Below are 23,375 nucleotides of genomic sequence, written 5' to 3'. Positions count from 1 at the left end.
CTGACTGCTGCTGCTTCTTTCCTTTCTTCCGCGCACGTCTGAATGGGAGTTCATTTATCAACAAAGCAGCAAACAGCGAGCGTAACACAACGCGGTCGCGGACACTATTTGCTCGCATCTGCTGTTTGCGTAACGCTAGCACCGGCGCCGAGCGCTTTCTATGCGCTCCGCTTCGTGCGGTTCTTGAAAGGTGGGATGCGAAGGCCATTAACGAGGCACCTCTCCGGCAACGCTTCTTTGTGCACGCACAAGAGTGCCTCACTGGGGATTCGGATGCAACCGCCACCTTGGTGTCGCAAAGCATGCTATCCCGCAGACTTGATGAAAAAAGAACAAGAAAGACAAAGCGGAGATGTAAGACAAACGCAGCTTCAATTTACAACAATCGCCATCACTCTTCCTTAAGATACATATATCCAGAACCAGCGTAATATAGCAGTAACTTCAACGTTCTTATGTTTTGATTCCCGTCCTGCGCAATCCCCGCAGAATTCAGCGAAACAGCGTTAAAGCGTTAATTGCGCAAAAATAGAGGACATAAATGCGACACGTCTACCCAAGACGCGATGGCGATGTCTATAGTTTACTGGTTGAGGGTGTTGGATTTAGAGCGTAGAATGCCGTGGAAAGAGAAACATCTGGGTGCGCAACTATGATTTCTAGGGCTCAAATCTAGCGCATTGATTGCATTTCCAGCTAGAAGAAGGGGGGGGGGGGGCAATCAAGAACAAGATAAAAGAGCAAATTTAAACATGTAAGTAAACAAATAAATAGACAAGTAAATGAACATGTTAGCACAGCGCAAAAGACGAGGACTGAAGGAAGAACACAACACAGGCGCTGTGCTGTGTTCTTCCTTCAGTCCTCGTCTTTTGCGCTGCGCAAACATGTCGATATTGAATCACCAACTCGCCCAAGCTTCCACCTTAACAAGTAAATGAAACGCAGAACAAGCGAAAAGGTCGCAGAAGAGCTGCAACCCCTGCCCAAGGATACCAGAAAGCCTCAGAGAAACAGCGGCTGCAAGTAACTAAGCGCATCCAACAGCTCCCGCAGCCATGCGCGTGCGCCGAGCAAAGGCAGCTTAGGTCCTTTTGTACTCTGCTTGGCTTGTTTCGCACGCAGTGCCGATAGCGCCTACGAGCGTTCGGTCTGTTACTTGTTAAAGCTCCCTACTATCGCTGATGCGCGTAAGCGTCTAGCTGTTGAGACCTCGACCGGCGCTACAGAGAGAGAGAGAGAGAGAGAGAACAACTTTAGTGAAAATGCCTGCAGAGTCGGTTAGGCTCCCTCTACGCAGGGAGGACAAGCTTTTACCATGACGCGGCCACTACGACGGTCAGCTCGAGCGTATAAACAATAGACAGGATTGGCAGTACACGCGTCGAGACGTCCATGCGTGATTGGTATACGTGCCTGAGCCAGTGCCTCTTGGTAATGGCGGTGTGGCAGCAGATGGCGTCGTACTGGTCGGCGACCCACACGATCAGGATGATGTAGAAGGCGGTCGTCGTGTCGTTGAAGAACTCGGACATGATAGTCTCCATGCCTGCAAGCAAGCGATACGCAAACAACGTAAGCAAGCAACGCGGCTGACAGCATTGAACCACCCGTATAAAAATTGCGCAGAGACCAGCGAAGGTGATTTTGAATGTAAGCGAATAGCCCGAACGAGCGAGCGAGCGACAACTCCTCCCCCTCCTCCTACCCGCCCATCCCGCAACTACGTTGCACGAGAGCTCACGCGCGTCGCCTCCCCCTCTCTCACCCGCCACCCCTTCCCCCCACTCCTCGCAACTTGGTCGCCGAATAAACTGCAGCAGAGCTAGTGCACTTAACCGACTGCAAACTGGGTTAGTTTCTGGCCTATAAGATGTACAGCTACACGATACGTCAATCCGCTCATTTGTACCATCGGGTGCGAACCACTGCTGAGAGCCCGCCATACCGACGTGTCTTGCCGGCCCTCGAGCTGCGGGCCCGGTCAAAGCGACGACGCGTTCCTCCGTTTACTATACGACAACACCGAAAATTACACACCGCCTCGTCAACTCCATGCAATGCATAGCGAAGACTCGTGTCAGCCAAACTGCCACACACACATCTCGGAGGCCGCGAACAAGCCTCCGTTCACGGCCTCCGTGAACGGAGGCCGTGAACGAGGCCGTGAACGCAGGTGTCGAGACGCGCACTCACGCGGTACTTTTCATATTTCGTGCGTACAACTCGCTAAAGGGAGCCACATGCAGTACTACTATTAGTGCGCTAACGATTACGCAGGACAGAGAACGGGATGTTTTAGAACTCAATAATAACGTTGGCGCGTGGCATATCCAGCCTTACAACAACTAACAGCTTGTTAACCTTCTTTAATCAGGTAGACATTAGTAAACAAATATAATCTTTGTGGCGTATGAGGACTGACGGCCGAACCCAGTATATATTACAATCATTAGCTTGTACCGTTTTCGTTTTGACAGCTTGGCTAATGTTAGCTGGGACGCCCCATTCGTATGTCGATTTCGTGCCCTCTTTCACTCGGTCTATAACGCGCCAGAATGCCTGCTCTTCGAGAAAAGCAAGTACGACCCTCATTTCGACCGCTCAAAATCAGCTTTTCCACGCAAGAATGAATGAAATGATGCTGTGAAACAATAATAACGTTACGGAGCAGCGAGGGGCGATGTTGGAGAGGTCGATGGCTGTCAACAAAGAAGACCATTTGGCAAGAAGAACGCGCGCATGGTTCGGCCAGCCATCTTGCGCATGTGCGTTGCCGCAAGCTTTTAACATAACCTACAAATACAGCTTTCCTTTACTTTATCGCTTCGCTAATTTCGCCCCGTGGCAATACACCTGTCGATACTGATTCAAGCGTTTTTCATCAGCTGTTTCTCCGGGATCACAAAGAACGCCATTAGGGCTTCGTAAGTCGCGCGTCTTGAGATTGATGCGCGCTATACCCTGCTGCCGCACAATACGCTTCAGCTTCGAGCGGGAAGTCGCAGCCCGCACGACCCTGGGGCATGCGTGGCACAGAGCGATCAAACAAACAAACAGAAAGAAAGAAAGAAAGAAAGAAAGAAAGAAAGAAAGAAAGAAAGAAAGAAAGAAAGAAAGAAAGAAAATGTCCGAAAGCTGCCATGGCCCCCGGGTTCAGAATCGTATTGGCGGATATATCGAGGCACCCGCAGTCAAACATCGCGGAACGCTGCGCCAAAACGTCAGGGCAAATAGTCCTCGTGAGTATACCACGCACAGGTAGAGAAAGATTGTCCCCCCGGGGCACGCAAACACCACGGCAAACGGAAAAGAATTTAAAAAAGAAAGAAAACGGAAGGTTAGGGAACACCGAACCCGAAAACGGGACAACAATCCCGACTGAATCCGCCCACACAAAACCGTGCCAAGTCTCGGAGCGTCAGGCGCGCGCATCGTCGCCCGCGTCACCATGCAGGTATGGGAAGGAGAAAGCGTAACAAAGCTGTCAAGTCAAAACTCCGTGAAGCCAATTCACGCTTTCGATATCTGGCCCGTCATTACATAAGAAAGGGGGTGCAGAAACGTGCGGTGTCACAACGGTGTCACAAAGGCGCGATGGGTGCGCAGAACGATGCCAGGAATTGCGAAAGTAGATTTCGACACCTTTCAACAAATAAAAACCTGGCAAAAAAAGAAAAGAAAACTAGCGGTTATGAGGACACGCGCAACGGAGAAAGGTATATACGTAATCAAACCTTTCTCTTTTATTCTTTGTTCTTCCTACGCGCGCCCAACTGCTCTAAAACGGGAAGCACCAATTGGCTAGAGCAAATACTCTGTCCGAAAGCCGATTGCCTAAGCCGGAAGGAGCCGCGCGCGAGCGAGTCCGAATACGAGATCGCCGAGATGACGCGCTGATGCCGAGCCGAGGAGCGGGCGAACGTCTGAATACGCCCGAGGGCAGAATGCAGAATTCGAGAAGGTGCGCGAAAGTCAGACAACGGCAACGCAAGAGTTCTAGATTTCTTGTTTCTATTTTGTAACCGAATACAATAAGTTATGCAACGCCTAAGAGTGCCTTCTCTCCGCGATGCAAGCGCCTAACAGCAGCCTCGCTGTTGTTCCAGCTTCTTCTGAGCAACAAGTGACTCGTTTTGTAACAGTGCTTAGAGGTACGCTAAAGACGGAGGCTAAATGAAGCCCGTAGTGAGCAAACTTCTAAGCTCCCGAGTGCTTGCTCGCAACCTCTTCTCTCCCGACTTTAAAAACTGTTCTAGAAAACCGGTCAATTCTGCCACGATTTGTCGAATCAGGGGTGTTACGTTTCGCCTACAACGCGCGGTAATGCCGGCGCGGATGCAACGGACGCCGGGGCTTTGTTCAAAGCGGCGGACATTTTGGCCCGTCCGACGCCGCCGCAACGCCTACCCGCCAAGCGTGCCCAGGCGTGTTTCAGTGCCACGTGTCTTCGTGTGTGCGTGTGTGTGTGTGTGCCCTCGCTTGTCAAAGCGCGGCAGCCGGGGAGCGGAGTTCCCCGAATGAGGAGCCTGGAGGTCTCTCGGCTCAACTGTTCGCGCCGTCGTGTGGGTGAGGGTTGGCGATGCGTCACTACACTCGGTTCAGCAGGTCTCTCGGCCCGACAGTTCGCGCCGTCGTGGGCTCCTGCTGCGCCGTCCCGTGACCTTCATCCCGTGACCTTCCCTCCTTCCCTTTTGGACCGCGACGCCGGGAGTATAAGAGCAGCTGCCCCCGGACGCCAAGAGAGAGGCTCCGATTTGTACTGTTGAGTTACGTGCTCTCCCGTCTCTCCACTTCGGTCGACCTGACCGGCCGCTCTTTTGCTATGTTAGAATAAACAAGTTGTTCTGTTACCAGTCTTCTCATGCTTTGCCGGGACCTTCGGATGCTTCCAGTGCCCCAGGCCGCCAGGCCAACGCTACCCTTGGGGCTTGCGACCCATTGGCAATAACGGGCGTCAGCACCGAGACCCCAACAACTCGGGCCAGCGGTGCGATTACAACATCTGGTTGCCAGCGGTGAGATCGCGACAACGGAGGCCAGCAGCGAAGAGATGCGGTTGACTGTATGCTGAGCAGCACAACGACCATCCGGGAGCAGCGCAACGAGCCCTGTGTGATGACTGGTTGCCTGCAGCGGAACGACTGCGCTGAAGTCTTGGGTGCGAGGTTTGGTGAGTGCGGGACTTTCTTCTTCTGAGTTTTGCCAGGCTTTTGTTAGTGTTAGAAACAGAGGTGGTAATTGGGGTTGTCGTTGCTGCCGGGTTAGTTTGCGGCAAGACAATAGTAGGCAGTAGAGAAAGCAGCATTCAGAGCAGCCATGGATTTGAAGTCGTTGCGCAAACCGAAATTGCTGGAGCTTGCGAGAGAGTTGGGTCTGGATGTCTCAGACAAACTCAGAAAACCAGAACTGCTAAGGGCTATTCTTGAGTTAGAAGCTGAGGATGACGAGCTGTCGGAATGCCTTGAGACCATTGAGGAGAGGGAGGAGCAAAAAGAGAAACAGGAGCGCGAACTTAAAGAACAAAAAGAGAAACAGGAGCGCGAACTTAAAGAACAGAAAGAGAAAGATGAGCGCGAACGTAAAGAGCAACAAGAGAAAGAAAGAGAGCGCGACCGTCAACACGCTTTGGAAATGAAGCGTCTCGAGTTAGAGATGGAACGCGCTCGTAATGGAAGTCAGGCACACGGTGCAGGAGAACGAGTATTGTTCAAAATGACTGACCTGATGCGGCCGTTTAAGCTTGGAGAGGACATTGGTTTGTTCCTGGTTAACTTTGAGCGAACGTGCGAGAAGCAGGGGTTCTCTCGGGAAACGTGGCCACAGCGCTTGCTCACTTTGCTACCCGGCGAGGCGGCCGACGTAGTCGCTCGCTTGGAGAGAGAGGAGGCAGAGGATTTCGACAAAGTGAAATCGAGTCTGCTTAAAAAGTACCGGCTGTCAGCGGAGGCGTTCCGTCGGAAGTTTCGGGAAAATGAGAAAGGCAGAAGTGAGTCATATACAGAGTTTGCGTACAGGCTTATGTCAAACATGCAGGAGTGGCTCAAAGAAGAGAAAGCGTTTGGTGACCACGAGAAAGTTCTGCAGTGTTTCGGGCTAGAACAGTTTTATAGTCGGTTACCTGAGAACGTGCGGTACTGGGTCTTGGATAGGCCAGACGTTAGTACGGTGGCTAGAGCCGCTGAGTTAGCCGAGGAGTTTGTGACGCGTCGGGCTCGTGGAGCTAAGGACGGTCAAAAGGGTGAATTTGGCTCCAAGTTTGAGAGGCCAAAGTTCACGCCCTTGAGAGCAAAGGGGGATACACGTAGTGCGGATGCGAGTGAAAGCAGTCCGACCGAACGTAAGGAGACGGCGGCAACCGAAGCCGAACGCAGAAAGCGGTTCGAGATGAGGCAAGCGCGCGTTTGTTATACGTGCCAGAAGCCGGGTCACTTTTCGGCGCAGTGTCCGACCGAACGTAAGGAGACGGCGGCAGCCGAAGCCGAACGCAGAAAGCGGTTCGAGGCGAGGCAAGCGCGCCTGTGTTATACGTGCCAGAAGCCGGGTCACTTTTCAGCGCAGTGCCCAGAAACAAAACCAAAAGTCGTGTTTTTTTCATTAGGCAGCACTGACGAGAACATGAAGCTTCTCGAGCCTTACATGCGAGACCTCCTCGTGAACGGGAAAGAGTGCCGAGTGCTTCGCGATTCCGCAGCTACAATGGATGTAATTCACCCCTCTTACGTAGAACCCGATATGTTCACGGGCGAGTGCGCATGGATCAAGCAAGCAGTGGAAGCTCATAGCGTGTGTCTGCCGGTAGCAAAAGTGCTTATTGAAGGACCTTTCGGAGCACTTGAGACGGAGGCCGCAGTGTCATCTATGCTGCCCCCCCAGTACCCGTACCTATTTTCGAACAGGTCCGATCACCTCCTGCGCGAGAAGGGGCTTTTGTTTGGTGAGGCTAGCGTTCAGGCCTTAACCAGATCGAAGGTTCGGGAGCTCGCTGCAAAGGCGGTAGTTGCGGGGCCGACGTTGTTGAACGATGAGAAAGGGTCAGAGGCGCAGCAAGCTAGTATTCGGAGCACGCCCGAACGGGATAAAATTGAGCCTGTAGCGTTAAAGGCACCAGATACTGGAGAGGAAATTCCCGATGCGGGAAAGTTAGAAGAGCTTCCGGTCGAGCTTCCGGGACTAGGCTCAGTGACGAACAGGAAAGACACCGATCAAGTCATTAGTGACTTAATAAGGAAAGCATCGCTGTCGCCTGAGCAGAAAACAGAACTACACCAGCTCTTACAAGAGTTTCAAGGTCTGTTCTCTGAGAGGCCTGGTAGGACTTCTGTCCTTACTCATGACATAGAACTTACCTCCCCAGAGCCAGTACGATCTAAGGCGTACCGGGTGTCACCCCGCCAGAGCGATATTATGGAGGCTGAGGTAAAGAAAATGCTACAGCTCGGTGTTATTGAAGCGGGTGAGAGTGATTATACCTCCCCTTTGATTTTAGTTGAGGTACCGGGCAAGGAACCTCGTCCTTGCGTCGACTACCGCAGGCTTAATTCCATCACTAAGGATCAAATTTATCCGATCCCTAACATCGAGGAGCGCCTTGAGAGAGTGAGTAGCGCTCAGTTTATTTCCACCCTAGATCTTGTCAGGGGTTATTGGCAGGTTCCACTTACAGAAGAGGCTAGTAGGTATGCGGCGTTCATTTCACCAATGGGGACATTCCGTCCTAAAGTTTTGAGTTTTGGTTTGAAGAACGCGCCATACTGCTTTTCAAGCCTCATGGATAAAGTGTTGCGGGGACAGCAAGAATTCGCTTTACCGTATCTAGACGACGTAGCGATATTCTCCGCATCCTGGCCGGAACATATGGCGCACTTGCGGGCAGTGCTAACCCGCCTGCGCGATGCGGGCTTGACAGTCAAGGCTCCCAAGTGCCAGTTAGCACAGGCCGAGGTTGTCTACCTCGGACACGTGATTGGTCGGGGTCGTCGCCGCCCCTCTGAAATAAAGGTGGCCGCTGTGCGAGACTTCCCGCAACCGCGCACGAAGACCGATATTCGGTCGTTCTTAGGTGTCGCCGGCTACTATCAGAGGTACATCCCCAGGTACTCTGATATCGCGGCTCCCTTGACGGATGCTCTAAGAAAGACAGAGCCGCAAACAGTCGTCTGGGATGAGACGAAGGAAAGAGCTTTTAGCGCCCTAAAGAGCGCCCTAACAAGCCAGCCTGTGCTACGATCGCCCGACTACACAAAAGGGTTCGTTGTTCAGTGTGATGCTAGTGAGCGAGGCATGGGCGTTGTACTGTGCCAACGGGAAAATGGAGAAGTAGAACACCCCGTCCTGTATGCTAGTCGTAAGCTGACGAGTCGTGAGCAGGCGTATAGCGCCACCGAGAAAGAGTGTGCGTGTATCGTGTGGGCCGTTCAGAAATTGTCATGTTACCTAGCTGGCTCGAGGTTTATCATTGAAACGGATCACTGCCCTCTCCAATGGCTGCAGACCATCTCTCCCAAAAATGGCCGCCTCCTGCGCTGGAGCCTCGCTTTGCAACAATATTCCTTTGAGGTGCGTTACAAAAAGGGGAGTCTCAACGGTAACGCCGATGGCTTAAGTCGAAGCCCCTAACGTGGGAATCAGCCTCAAAATTGCTTGTTACTGATGTTTTTCTTCCTGAGGCAGGATTTTTAACCTATTGCTTTTGTGTAGTGTTTCAAAGTGATGATGTGCTTTTTAGTGCAATTTTTCCGATTTGTGGACGCGTTCTGAGTGCTGCTAAACTACTGTAAGGAACTAGGCAGCAGTATAAAAGGGGGAAGAGCCTGGCAGGGCTTAGTGAGGGTTGTGCCGTGCTTGCTGACTGAGCGGTTGACTTTTGGCGTGGTTCTAACGCTTGCCGGAAACGAGAACAAAAATGTCAACTCTCCCGAAGTCACTTTGCAGTGTCCTGTGTGCACCTGAACGTGAGAACGAGGCCGTCTCTGTGCGCTGCGCTCAAGAACGCCCAACTTCGGTTATGAGCATCATCGAGCGACATCCCTCCGGACAGCGGATGCAGTCCCCTGACCTTCGGGATCTCCTTCCCCCGGCGGGGCGGTCTGTTACGTTTCGCCTACAACGCGCGGTAATGCCGGCGCGGATGCAACGGACGCCGGGGCTTTGTTCAAAGCGGCGGACATTTTGGCCCGTCCGACGCCGCCGCAACGCCTACCCGCCAAGCGTGCCCAGGCGTGTTTCAGTGCCACGTGTCTTCGTGTGTGCGTGTGTGTGTGTGTGCCCTCGCTTGTCAAAGCGCGGCAGCCGGGGAGCGGAGTTCCCCGAATGAGGAGCCTGGAGGTCTCTCGGCTCAACTGTTCGCGCCGTCGTGTGGGTGAGGGTTGGCGATGCGTCACTACACTCGGTTCAGCAGGTCTCTCGGCCCGACAGTTCGCGCCGTCGTGGGCTCCTGCTGCGCCGTCCCGTGACCTTCATCCCGTGACCTTCCCTCCTTCCCTTTTGGACCGCGACGCCGGGAGTATAAGAGCAGCTGCCCCCGGACACCAAGAGAGAGGCTCCGATTTGTACTGTTGAGTTACGTGCTCTCCCGTCTCTCCACTTCGGTCGACCTGACCGGCCGCTCTTTTGCTATGTTAGAATAAACAAGTTGTTCTGTTACCAGTCTTCTCATGCTTTGCCGGGACCTTCGGATGCTTCCAGTGCCCCAGGCCGCCAGGCCAACGCTACCCTTGGGGCTTGCGACCCATTGGCAATAACGGGCGTCAGCACCGAGACCCCAACAACTCGGGCCAGCGGTGCGATTACAACAGGGGCAATCGGAGAGGACGTGACCTCACTTCCTCCCCGCTGTATCTAAACGTTTGCCTCAATCGGAACAAAAAAGATGGCGCGTACGTCAGCGGTCATAGCGCCCATACACCGAAATCGGCAACCGCAAGGGCGCCGCCATGTTGCTACTCTGTGGAGGCGCACAGGCACAGACGACAAGACTGCTTGAGTTGATCAGGTGTGCTATGCATGCTTTTCATTCTAGCTTTTTTGCAGGCATCACCTCCTCCTCAATACCTCTCTATCTACCTTTCACCGCTACATAAGCCTCTAACGGACCGAGTCGTATCAATATCTTCCCTGATTTTTTTCCCAAATACTCTAAACGTATCTAATCTCAACCGCTGACCGGTTGATGCTTCCGGCCACTTTACATCCCAGCGTTTCTGGAAGGTGTACGTCACCTACGTGTCTCAGTGAGTAAATCGCTTCGCATTCCATTAGGATGTGCCGAGTGGTGTCCGGATTTTTTGCTGCAGCATACACATGCCTCATCTTATTGCGAATATTTGCTCTAATATGTTTTTGTCATTGCGCAAAGAGCTTGAGTTTCAAATAGCAAGACACTGTCCTTTGTGCCATCGTACAGACTTCCCTTTCTTATTTCTTTCTTCCCGTTCTTTTATATCTCCACGGTCTTTTTGTTTCCATTATTTGCCTCCAATTCCCTGTCTCTGTCAGCGGCCATAGCTTTCTCACTTTCTTTTTGATGATTCCTGGTCGTCTATTTACACATTCAATTACCCTGTACTTGGTCGCCAATTTTCTTGACCTCTTGCTCCATTCTGTGTCCTCGGTTTTTAGGTACAAATAATTGTGCACTTCCGCGACCCAATTATTTTGGTTCATGCGTTCCCGAGTATTTCTGCAAAACAAATTTTGCTCTACGCTTCTCTGACTTCAAAAGAGAGGCCCAACCAATGTCACCCCGCACTGCCTCATTTGCGGTTTTACTGTGGGCTACCAAAGCCAACCGGCCTACCTATCTTTGGTTTGGAAGTCGGAAAGGGATGGATGAATATATGTTATGAGCGTCCCCTTTGGAACGGGGCGGTGGGTTGCGCCACCAAGCTCTTGCTATTATATTGCCGAAATCAACGCGATCCCCCGCGCCCCTCAGTATGGTGGTGCCATCTAGTTCAGGCGCCTGCAAAATGCATCTTCTCACGCACCATATATTTGACATCAAAATTATTTAAATAGTCATCCCATCTTTCTCAAAATTATATGGAATGAACTGTACACGTTGTCCATGCCTACGTGCTACGTGTTAATGCTTGTTATTGCATAATATTTCGAATACTTCTTTTTAACATGAGTCGTAGCAACATGGCGTCGCCTTTGCGGTTGCCATGTTTTGCCTGGAATGCGCACAAAATCTCCCCGACTGCACGGTGCAGTAGCGCTGAATTTCCGAACTAGGAGAACGCACTTGTGCACGGTAGAATATATTACACAACCTGAGAATTGAAAGCACGCCACAGAGCTTGCGAATCTGAAGGCTCGCTCAATGACTATGCATACCTGAGTCTCTCTTAAGTCAAGACGGCCGGTTGAGGCTATCATGCAGTGTCACGGCCCCCGAGACCACGTTTCGGCGCCCTACGTACGGCTTCGTATAGTAGAGTTCGTATGAGATTTGTGCAAATGTGTCGACAACAGTGCTTAGGTTCCCGAAAGTGTTTCGAAGTCGTGGTTGCACGGTAATTGTTAATTATACAATACGTCATGCCACAGACTCCTGTACTCCGTCCATGCGCGAGCAACTTCCATACTGGTCACTTGTATGTGCGTCCTGGATGGGGGGGGTTATTCCGTAAGTGTCCACCTAGTGGACATGTCCATTTCGTCTGCTACTGAAGTGCTCATTGGCTGGGAGCGCCTGTCTCCTTCCTGACGCATACCCCAGCTCAGTCATTAACAACTTCAGCAGCAGACCAAATGGATATTTAAAGGTGGACACTTAAGGAATACCTCTCCCCATCCTCTTCTTACCTCTCCCCAACGTACCGCATACCAGTATCAGCCAAAAGCACAATTCCCAGTGTAGAAGAGTATGCCTAAAGCTTCAGTGCACGCCGAGTCCGATAAATCTACACAGCACCCACGAGGGGGAAAAAAAAAGTAAGCGTGCTTAAGCGACCTGTTAAAACATGCATGGATTGCATCGACTCGCGTCGGCTCACCTCCGTTCTTTCATCGGTGCTTGTATCCGCACCTAAGCGGCACCGACTCTGTTTAAGTTCGTCCTCGCGTTTAATCTTGTTACTTGCTTACATTTGAGAATCGCGTGCTCGGAGTAAGGACCAAAGATTTAAAGAAAAGAGAATGGGGGGGGGGGGGGGGAGTACAAATAAGAAGCAGGTGAAGAAAAAGAAGTTTGAGCCGAGTATCAGCAGACGACGCTTCAAAGCAGAAGTCGGAAGACTGGCGGCTCGCAAGAACATACGAAAATATAACGGGCATGTGCGTACCGTCGTAGCAGAAGCGGCTGAACTCCGAGTTCGACTTGTTTATTCATGTGGCGCCCCGGTTTCGCCTGAGAATCTCTTTCCTCCAATTTCGTTTAACACCAAAAATATCGACAAGATATTATGAAATAACGGTATTATGAGAGAAAACAAAATCGGGAAACGGGGAGCAGCAGCAGCAGACCCGTCTTCTTCAAAAGGAGAAACGGCGCGGAACGAAATCTTCCTTCGGAAAATTATAATACGAAAGGCGGCACACGACGGGTCGGCGTACAGATTCGAGCTCGCGGCGCGCGCTCTGTAAGCCGCGAAAGCAAAGAAAAAAAAGAACCAAGCGCGTGAAGAAAAGAAATTGAGCGTACGGGCTGCCAGGCGGGCGGTTGTGCGAACAGTGGCGAAGTGAACAACGCGCCCGTCCTTACTCGCACGATACGAGATCGCCGTAATCAGATAAGGCCTCGGTCAAAGAGGGAGCAGAGATCGGCGCCCGCGGTCCTTTGCGCACGTCAGGCTGCCGAAGGGTGTCGAGCGGCGAAACGGCTCGAGTTTGAAGACGAGCGCCCGCTCGGGCATGAATTCCGCCCGTGACGCAATATGGCATCGGAGGAAAGCCGGGGTGCGGTGCCGGCAACTGTCGAATGCCGCCATTTTAGCGTCTCTGATTGGCTCACGTGGGTGCTACGGCTTCCCTGATTGGCTCAAAATTTGAACAGGCGGAATTTGGCCGTGTGAAGCACGATAAGTCGAGGGGACACGGGCTGCTATAGGGGACCAGCACAATGCCGACAACCTTGTGCAGTCAGGCGACGGTGGTTCTTGGGCGCCATTGTGAGGGATATAACGACACGATCGGGTTCGAGTATCCGGATACTTACTCCGTCACGTGCATGTATGTTGTGCGCAGTTTCTACATCGTTCCTTCGCTGAAATTCATCCTGGCGATCCACAGCTGCGGCCCGCTATGCAAGCAGTGCGTGTACGTACATATTTGCGGTCTTGAGGCATGCATCAGTGCGCAAAATTTAGTATGGCGTTCAGTACACCGAGTGAACTCGGCCACTTCGTGACCGCACCCACCGTTTGTCCGTATTTCGCACTAATTGTAACAGTTCAGTGCAGCAGCTCCGATTCAACAGTCACACAGTATGATTAAAAGAACGCACACGACATTTTTCGCATCAACGAGCTACTGCGGATCGTCGTAATGAGCCCGCTCATTCGCCCAAAACCGCGCAGGCAGCAGCAGTCACGTGTTGATATGCCGGGCAACGGTGGCCGCGACGAGCTGGCCCGATCACGTGGCCGAATACTGTAGCGTTTGCGAGGCCACTTCTGCCGTGCTATATATAATCGCGTGGGAGTGCTACATATGTACAGAAGATATCGCAGCATGCCGCCGCTTCTTAATTTGCTTCCCTCTTTTTCGTGTAGCCTCAGACAGGCTGGCCAACGTTTCGATGGGTCGGCCTATTTTTGTATTCTAAGGAGTGGGATGACCTCAAAATAAAACAAAACTCTAGCTTTACGACATAGATGCGTATGCCTTAAACTTATAGTACACTACATGCTATCAACAAGCTACAAGTTAAAAAAAAACGCGTTACTGAAATGGCGGACAATAGCGTGCCCGTCAATGAGTCAGCCGCACGGGCACATTCGGTCTATATGCCACTTTCATTAAAGAGCTGTTTCCATTAAAACAAGTCGCCCCGTACATAGTGTCCACGAAATGCCACCAGGGACAGAAACTGGCAAACGACTAAGCCTGACTAGGCGATACGTCGTACAATCCTTGTCAAAAAAAAAAAAATGTATGGAGATGTTACATTCGCTTCGGCGTCTTCAAAGCACAAGCACTGCACAAAAATCGCCAGCAAGGTGCTCTATGTAAACAGGCAGCAGCGACAGTACAACCAAGTGAGTCTAGACACGTCCTTCTAAGTTATAACGTGCTGTCACGGCACAGTGGTTTTTCATTTGATCAGGTTTTTCAATGGAGTACCGATACCAAATGTGTGACTGCCCAGAAAAGAGTACAATATACGATATCCACGTATAATGTAAGAATTAGTGACCATACAGTGGTGACACTTAGTAACTCTCTTTTCTGTTTGAGTTGCCAGACCAGATACGCTATTCGTAATCGGCGTTCATTTTACCAGCCTCAAGACTTTGTACACAACAGCTAAGAACCCATGCTTTGAGCTGTGTTTTCTCCTTGCTCGTGTAGAGTGGACAGCGTGGGGGCAAGAACTGTACGAACGGAAACAGCTCATTTGCGTTCAGCGTCACTAAAATTCCTTCATTTTGCGCTAACAGTAGGTACCAAAGGCTCCATTCAACATTCTGCAAAGCGTATTATTCAGGTCAAGTTTCGGAACTCTAAACCCAAAAAAAACCTACGTCTTAGTGTGAATTACGTGTTGCTCTTCAAATTCGACCCCCCAGCACATCTGACAACGGCTGAACAACGCGCTGCCGTCTTAGCCCCCCACCTTCACAAAAATTTACGTTTAGACGGTTTATAGCAGTTTATTGACATTTTTCGGTGACATCTAGCTGCAGCCTATAGGCAGCTTGTTTACTTATGACACTGCACATTTAATATACTAATGCTTACAGACTTTCTGCAAACACATTCTGGACTCTACGGGATGGCACTAGACCAAAGGAAATCCAGTCGACAATAGCTTTTCTGCAGAGACATCATATAATTTTTACAGAGCCAAAAGGTCGATTCAATAAAAAGCTGCACACAAGAAGCTTACAGAAATGATCACCTTTGCAAAGGAACGCACAAGGTTAGCCAAGACCTGCGTGCGGGCTTGCTCGTCCAATACGAAAAAAGGTAATGTCGAGCAAACAAGTGAACAAGGACGAAAAAAAAAAAGGCATCCAAGGAATCAGTACATCGTGTATTATTGATACAGTTGCGCATTTCAGACGACGCAGACGGGAACACTGACACTCAAATACGAAACGCGCATTAACCTTGCAGATCGTTAAGTATACATCAACTGCACGCGAACGTCGTACAACACTAAAAGCGCCCCGAGTGTCGTTGATTTCCCGAAAGGACTTCTATACATGGCGTGCACAACGCACGCTCTCAAACCGCGAGTTCTCGCACTATACAGTCCAAACAATTGACGCAAGGCATCTGTGAAGCGTTGACTGCGACCGCCATTCCAGAGACGCCTACTCACCGACCAACGCCAGGATGACCGTCAGCAGAGGCCCGGCCGGAAAGTTGATCGTCGAGTTGAACTCCAGCATGTGCAGTAGCTCAACTGCAAACGAGAGAGAATACACAACGCACGGTAACTTACAACCAAATTATTAATCCATACATCATAAACACGCTTTCGAAGGCCGAATATTTTGCGCGCACAGAGTCTCTCGTACAGTTGGGGAAAGTTCCAAGCGCAAATCTCGAACAAGAAATTATTCCAACTCGAACCAACAGTTTCGACAGAGACACCCGTCTTGGCAAGTCCCCCACTGTCGAAACGTCGGCTCCGGGCTAACAATTCTCTTGTTCGCCCAATGTTGATCACTGCTCGAAGCGGGTATTGAGATGCTGCGGTGGCGATTCGAAAATTTCTTACAGCGTTTCCAATTCGCTTACAACATTAAAACTTCTCCAGCGTGTGTGCAAGACACACGTTATTCTTACCAAACTACACAAAGCATTTACAAAACTGGAGGAAAGTGATCAAAGACCGGCTAGCAAGTGCAGTTTCAGCCAGGAGCCAACGCTTCGACAAGGGAGCTCTCGTCTTTTTCTGGGTGGAGACAAGTCACCTGACGAAGACAAGCCCGAAATTCCTGTCTAATTTCATCTACAATAGCGATGTGATAGCAAAATATGTGATATTTCGCATTTGAGCCCAGTGCGCTAAACTGCTCAGAATGTTGATACTGCGTTATGCCAGACTATGCACAACAGTCTCTTGAACACGCAATGACATGTTATATCCCCTGTCCTTTGATATCTACTTATAGAGGTATCAAACCTGTAGCATCACGTCAAGCCTCGTGCTCGGCTAGCCTCTCCACCTATCATCTAAATCTCTGTCACCAGCGCGCACGTATTTTGACATACTGGTTTATGAGTACGGTCTTTCTGTGATAACATTCTTGGAATACGAAAGTTGTGCGCACTGTAAGTGGGCTATGCGCTGTCAATAACGCATGAGGGCCGTGCATGTATGTACAAGAGCCTTATTGCCCTCGGCTAGCGGTCTGTCATAACACAGCACCAACCATTCTGCACAGTTTAGGTTTAGCCTACAGGATCAAACTGTAACAAAAATCACATATGTTTGTTCACTACTGTTTGTACTCCCGATATATATATATATATATATATATATATATATATATATATATATATATATATATATATATATATATATATATATATATCCGCCCGACAGTTCTGAGCAGACGTAAATCGGAATTAATAAAATAAATGATCGTCTACCACAACGCGCGTAGTTATACAATTTTACAAATTTCACTCTAAAAAAAAGTTTACACCATTTGGGGTGTATATTTGCCACACAACAATAATCGTCATCTGTCTTGCCCGCATTTCCTTTCTTGCAAACGCCGCGCCCGCTACTCTCCTGTCGGCAATGCTATGTCATGCTGATAACGCACATGCCGTTCATTACTGGGAAGTACCGGGCTCGATCGCGGCGTCAAAAAGGAAAATGCGGACAAGACAGATGACGTTTATTGTTGTGTGGCAAGATACGACTCACGGTGTGTAAACTTTTCCTAGAGTGTTGCCCATGCATCACAAATGGCATGCCACATTTGACTGATTGGTACGGAGGCTTTCGTGGCGCTAGGACGAGGTTTGACAAAAGACCGCCACGACTCGTGTATAAAGTTTTGAAGTGATAAAGAATCAGTCTGATTATTCGAGAGATTGGAGTGAAAAAAAAAAAAAAGAACATCGGTGTACAGGGCCGCGCTAAAGCAACGTATAATGCGAATTAAGATGTCCGAGCACGATCGAGTTCCGAGTTGGAAAGATGACGCAGTATAGAGTAGCCTCAGCAAATGACTGCAACTGTGTCAGACCAACAAGGCTGATTCTTGGGCCAGTTGGTACGGTTTACTCATAATGGCAAAGCCTTTAGCGCAATTCAAAAAGACAGGGACGTGACAGAGCGCTGTCCTGTGTCTCTGAAGCGTCCCCGTCTTTCTTGAATTGCGCTAAAGGCTTTGCCATTATGAGTGTGTCAGACCAATGGGGCAACACAGCGTGACGCACTCGCCGACGAGTCGGCGACGACAGGCGTTCTGCGTTGGCAGAGTGGCGCTCGCCGCGTCGGTATAGACGCTCGAAGTCGAAACGTGTGAACCAAGCCTCTCGCGTCGGCCGAGCGACGCCGCTCGTCGGAGCGTTTCGCATCGCAGAATCCAGCAAGTGAAACAGGCACTATTACACTCCGTCTCACAAGTCCTTTGCAGCACTGCCGAAGGTACGAGGCGTGCAGAGGTAATATCCTTGCGCAGCGGAATATAATTCAGCGCTTAACTGTCCGAAATTATTGGGGGCATTAGCGAGTTTTATTTTCGCTCGATACGTATACGAAGTATACGCCGTATACCGCGAATTGCTGCGGCGATGAGCAGACGACGCGGCGGGGATGAACGCATCTCGCGGAGCATTCGGCCTTCCCATTGGCGAAGGAGTCCCGCAGCTTCCACAGTGCTGCGAGCGACACGTGATCTAGAGTGCAGGTTGACAACACAGGCCGCTGTCGCAGTAATAGGGGTAACAGCGTCCACACAGAAAAAGCTGCCCCTGCTACGTCCTCGCTGCCATCCGTGCCCCGCTGTTATGTGGCAGTAATACGGGCAGAGGCGGTGCGTAGTCGCGACGTGTAAAACAAATCCGGTAGCACTGCAAGAAATACACAGTGGCGTAGATTTCGAGTAGTCGAAGAAAAAGGCAGGCGGCATTCATCCATTGGCTCTAACTTCCCAAAGCAACACTGGGGCTACAAGCGATGCCACAATGAATGGTTCCGGATTAACCTTGAACCACCTGAAGACCTTCACCGCGCTCCTACATAGGTATAAGTACATGGACGTCTTTCACATTCCGTTCACATCGAAATGCGGCCAACGTGGCCGGGAATGGAACCCGGGACCTCGTTGTCGGCAGCAAAAAGCCCTTTCTATCAAGCTGCCGTGACTGTTGAGCGAAAGTGTATGTTCCTTAGCGGCGTCTGCACGAAGAATAGGCAAGTACGCGACGCATCACATCCATGTAAACGGCGATAATGCGCAGGGAAGCAATAAGAGTGCGATTAGAAACAGTCTTCTCGCGAGGCGCCATGCAAACGCTCACGTATCGCATCGAGGGAGAGGGGAAAACTGAGACGGGCTGCCAGCCGCGTGTCCAGTCGCAGGCGGAAGTCGGATCGCCGGAAACAGCTAGCGGCTTGCTTCGCACAATGGACCGATGCGGCGCATGTAAACGCTGTCGCACAGATGTTACCGCGATGCGTTAAGAACTGTCACATTCATGTAAGCGCGGTCTCTCGCCACGCGTACAGGAATAACATTTGGCTCAGGCCTCAGTGAGTAAATCGTTCGGCCACTATGCATAATTATTTCGTGTTGGAAAAGTTGTGCAGGGGAACACTTTTCCTTAAGGCACCTGGAAGCTCCAAAGCGAACAATGCAAAACTAGAAAACACATCACTTTAGGAACAACGCTTTTTTTTTTTAGAAAGCAGGCTGTGTCGCTGAACTCCCGCGTCAATTTTATTTTCTTTTTTCTAAATGCCTGGAACATATATGACTCCATCTCCATCCCATCTTCCGTTCTCCTTCTTTCCGAAGAGAATGTCAAGGCCCACACGTGTCTCAGTGCTTTACGGCTACCAAGCACAAACGCGAACGACTCCATCCGCTCCGGTGACCTCGAAACAACGGCCGCTTGCGCGGGTTTTTCCGGAATTAGAAGAAAAGCCCCATGGAGAAGGGGCGAAGAACTGCGACAAAACGTGCGCAGCTAAAGAGGGCAAGAAAAGGTCACGTGTTCTGGTAATAGAGGTTCAAACACGCCGTCTCAGAAAACAACGATTAAAAATTGGTTTTCGCGAGGTCGGTTTAGGGCGCGATCGATTTAAACAAAGGCGGAAACGTGCAACTAGAGCCCTTTCGAGGAACCGAGAACACAACACGATACGCCAATGTAGACGAAGCAAGGAAGTGCACAGAAGGGAGCAAAATATCCGCAGATATATATGCCAGTATGAGCAACCGATACACCAATGATCGAAAATGGCCAAGCTGCGTCCCATACCCCAGTCACCTTCACCTTTCTGAGACACAATTTTCTGTCCTGCACATTGTACGTCGCCACGCTTCTTTCATGCGTTGCCCAAAGCTCCTCAAAAGAGGTCAAACCCTGCTCGCCCTGCAGACCAGACCACCTTTGAACTTGATCTGCCGCCGACTCGAGAGCTGCTTCGTTTACTTTCTGCCACACCGAGCAGCGTCGAAAACAACACGAAACACGCAAGTCAGCAGAGGCAGCCCCACGCGGCGACCGTTTCAGTCCGTTTTTTCGCACAACCGCTAGTCCCTTCCTTCAGTTCTTTTTTTTTTTCCTTTTTTTTTTCCCCGATACAACCTGAATGTTGAGCTTCTCCCACGTCTTATCCGTCTCCTCATCCCTACTACCATTCTGCACGCTCGAAACGAGAAACAACAACAAAGAAAGCGAATTCGCCCATTCAAAACCGGGAGATTAAATGTGCGAGCGAACAAGACATAGCGGAGGAGACGCGCAAGACGACTACCACGACGAATACGACGAGACCCATGGAACATGGCGGCGTCCCTGCGCAGTGGCACCCGTCCGCTATCTCTCCAGTTGCTTTTTTTTTTTTCTCCTTCGCTCTCATTGCGTTCCGGAAGACAGATTTTCTGGTTTATTTCCTTTCCGCTTCCCTCGCCCCCGCGCCCATCTTTGTTGCTCCTTCTTGGCCTGCGAGAGAGAGAAGGCGAGAGGGAGGGCGAGAGGCTTAATCAAAAGCCGTACTAAATCATTCCGACGCAGAGCAAACGGGTTATTTATTTACACAGGCAGACAGAGCTTCGTTCGTCGCCGTCCGACTCGAAGCCCGCCCTCCTTTCTCCCTTCTTCCTGGCTGGCTCAGAACCAACGCACCACGATTCGGCGCATCCTACTTCTACTTCTTCCTTTTAGCCTTTTTTTTTTCCTTACGCGCAAAAGGAAGCCGCCGACTTCAGCGGCAGCCATGGCAGCACGCGGCACGTCTAATCTGTATGTGCCCCTTCCTCGGATTTGTACTGCCCGAAAGAGCACCCGAGCAAAAAAAAGAAAGATAAAGAAAAGAAAAAGAGGGAGAGACAAAAAATGTTAGGACAAAACAAAAAATCATACGCGAACACAAAACTAAAGCGAGTCAGATCGCGCCGCAACGAATGTATGATACAACGGAGACGCTAGATATGGCCGCTACGTGTCGCCGCCTCCTGTATTTTGACAATATGCCTTGCCCCGTCAGTCCGCAATGCGTGGGAAGCCAGTGGCTCACTGCAGCGGCGGCGCCACATTCATATACATTTTATACCTGTTGTTGCTAGCGCACGGACAACTACGCCGAGCTTACTCATTTGCATGGAGGAAGGAACAAACGCTAGGGAGAAGCACGACGCCATGCATCCATGTAGCCAGGGCTCTTGCTGAGGCCAACTGCACTTGTTTTGGTTCGGGACCCACCTGCGCCCTGAATCTTGAGAACTAGACCCTACATGGTTGCTGGACATACGTGGGCGGATGGGGGCGCACGTGCCTGGAGCGCCCCCCTGGCATCACCACTAGTTCACAGTAGCTTTTCATGACGCACCCGTCACGATCGACCACCACCTGCCCTCCGCACGTTCGGCAACAGAAATTACCGTTTGCCCATCACGTGGCCAGAGCCTATTGCCCATGATCGTGTGCGTTTCTTTTTACAATTAGGCTTCAAATTGTCACGTGCCGTTCCACAAGGTCTTTTTTTTCTTTATCCATGCTTATTTGCTTTCGCACGACATGCGATGAAAGAATGTTGACATGGCTCTGAACACGCGCCATAAACCCTGACCAACTAATGGGACAGCGGAGTGCTCTAAGTGAGCTCCGGTTTTGGCGTCGCTGGGCAGGCATCAAAGATGTCATCGGCTTATTTGCTTCAACAGCAAGCACTCATCCCGTCGTGGGTGTGTGTGGTGTAAAAGATGCAACGCCAGCGATCTCTTTGAGCGCAGCTGTATACGTGTTTTCATTTAGCAATATTTCGGCTGGCGCGGACAATTTTGTCTTGTGCGGCACGTTGCAAACGGAGCAAACGGAGCAAGTATGGCACGACTGCCTCGCTAATCGTGACGCGTGGGCGCGATTTACAGCGGCCGCTGCAGACAGACACCCGCTCAGGCAGCGCTTTGTTTCCATACAGACGACGCGCGCTATTCTGGCGCCATCTCGTAGCCATCATCGCCGCAAAGTCCATCGTGCTGGCCGCTATGCGTTTCTTGTCACGGTTTCGCCATACCTTCCTCTTCCGCTTTCCTCCTCGCGCTCTCTTCGCTATCGCCATCTTTATCCTGCGCTCCACATTCGCTCGCTCACCCTTCTGCTGTGCTCGTTCGCTCGGTTACGAGGACGCCTAGGAACGACCCCGACGCTCGCAGCAGGAACGGTCGGCTAAGAGCTGCGCTCCAATATTACTGTAGTGGAGATGACACCCTTAAAGTGAAGCCGAGCAGTCGCCATAATAAAAGAGGAATTGAATATAGATGAGCAAAACACATTGAGGATAAGCATAACCAATGAAAATAAGAAAATATGTTGCGGAAACTTTTTTCGCAATATGGGGGGAAAACCCAGGTAATAAGCAACTGGAAGTGGACTTCATCCTAAGCAACCCGTGGCTTCGCTTGGAATTTGTACAAGCAGCTCTCGTCATATGTGAACCATAGGTACACATTTTTGCTTTACATCACGTGCGTGACACCACTGCAACCGGAGACCTTGCATCAGATCTTGCCAAGAATGCTTTCAAAAGAAAGCCAGCTGCGTGCCAAATTTCTGTTAGCTCATTCTGTGTTCTTGGTATAAACAAACAAATTATGCTTGCTGCCTAGCATTCAGTGTTGGCCCGAAACATTTAGCCAAAAACATCGTACTCAACACCAGCATTAAAACGTTAAGACTTAGAATGAACACCTTAGAAAATTGTATGGAAATCAGGATAATGCTGCTCAGCCGAAGGCAATATTTTGGCTCGAAATAACTAGTTTTGGCTTTACAATTAGCTTGGCATTTACATGAAAAGAACAAAAGCAACCCAAGTGTTAACGGATTCAAACTAGCGCGGATCTCTCTGAAAGGCAAAACAACGGCAAATGCTCGCGTCACCTGCGTGGGAAATAACTTGAGTTACCACTCGATCAAATTTTTTTAAATTTTTAGCCTCCTTGATAGCAACATCCTGACTATTGCTTCTTTCTTTTTCTTCTTTACGCCGTGCACTGTTGGTAACCCTTCAAGGCAGGCGTCTGACAAGTCTGGCAAAGGTGCCGGAACGCGACGAAGCAAGCGCTGACAGGGGTGGGTGGGACGCGTCAACCATCGCATCATCGTCTGCTAGAAGAATCTACACGTGTGCATGCGTAAGCGAGCTCTTGCTTAAAAGTAAGTCGTTATCATGAACAATTGCCCAGAAGCTAGAGTCCATGAGCTGTCACGACGGTCTATGACCAAACAGACAGTTCATGATAGAAGAGGCATCGGAAACTGCAGGAGAGAGCGAGCGACTTCTTTATGCGAGATTGTGGGCTTCCTGCTACATGCAGTGGAATATTATTTCACTCGCTTGTTCATAGCAGCATCATCTGTGTGCGTTCCATTCACAAGTGTACACGGTCGGATTTCTACCGGCCGCAGCATGCCGACACCACCCAGGCAACATACATTAGAGCGTTCTTTAGAAGACAAGGTGGTCTCTGCTGGTTTCACGTGGGTTGGCTTACTAGGAGCTGTGT

General features: G+C 50.5%; 1 protein-coding gene across 3 annotated transcripts in view; it reads right to left on the bottom strand.

Annotated features, from left to right (window-relative positions):
* LOC126518342 (membralin) overlaps positions 1-23,375 on the bottom strand; it is a 249,140-nt gene that overhangs the window by 6,280 nt on the left and 219,485 nt on the right. For all 3 annotated transcript variants that reach the window (XM_050168191.3, XM_055064431.2, XM_055064430.2), the window contains 2 exons: positions 15,494-15,577; positions 1,417-1,549 (listed from right to left, as the gene is read on the bottom strand). In XM_050168191.3, the coding sequence (XP_050024148.2) occupies positions 1,417-1,549; positions 15,494-15,577 (217 nt within the window). The remainder of the gene's footprint in view (positions 1-1,416; positions 1,550-15,493; positions 15,578-23,375) is intronic.

This window comes from Dermacentor andersoni, chromosome 11, assembly GCF_023375885.2.
Source record: "Dermacentor andersoni chromosome 11, qqDerAnde1_hic_scaffold, whole genome shotgun sequence".
NCBI lineage: Eukaryota > Metazoa > Arthropoda > Arachnida > Ixodida > Ixodidae > Dermacentor > Dermacentor andersoni.
Note: the sequence above shows the minus strand (reverse complement) of the source record. Positions and strands in the feature narration are given on the sequence as shown.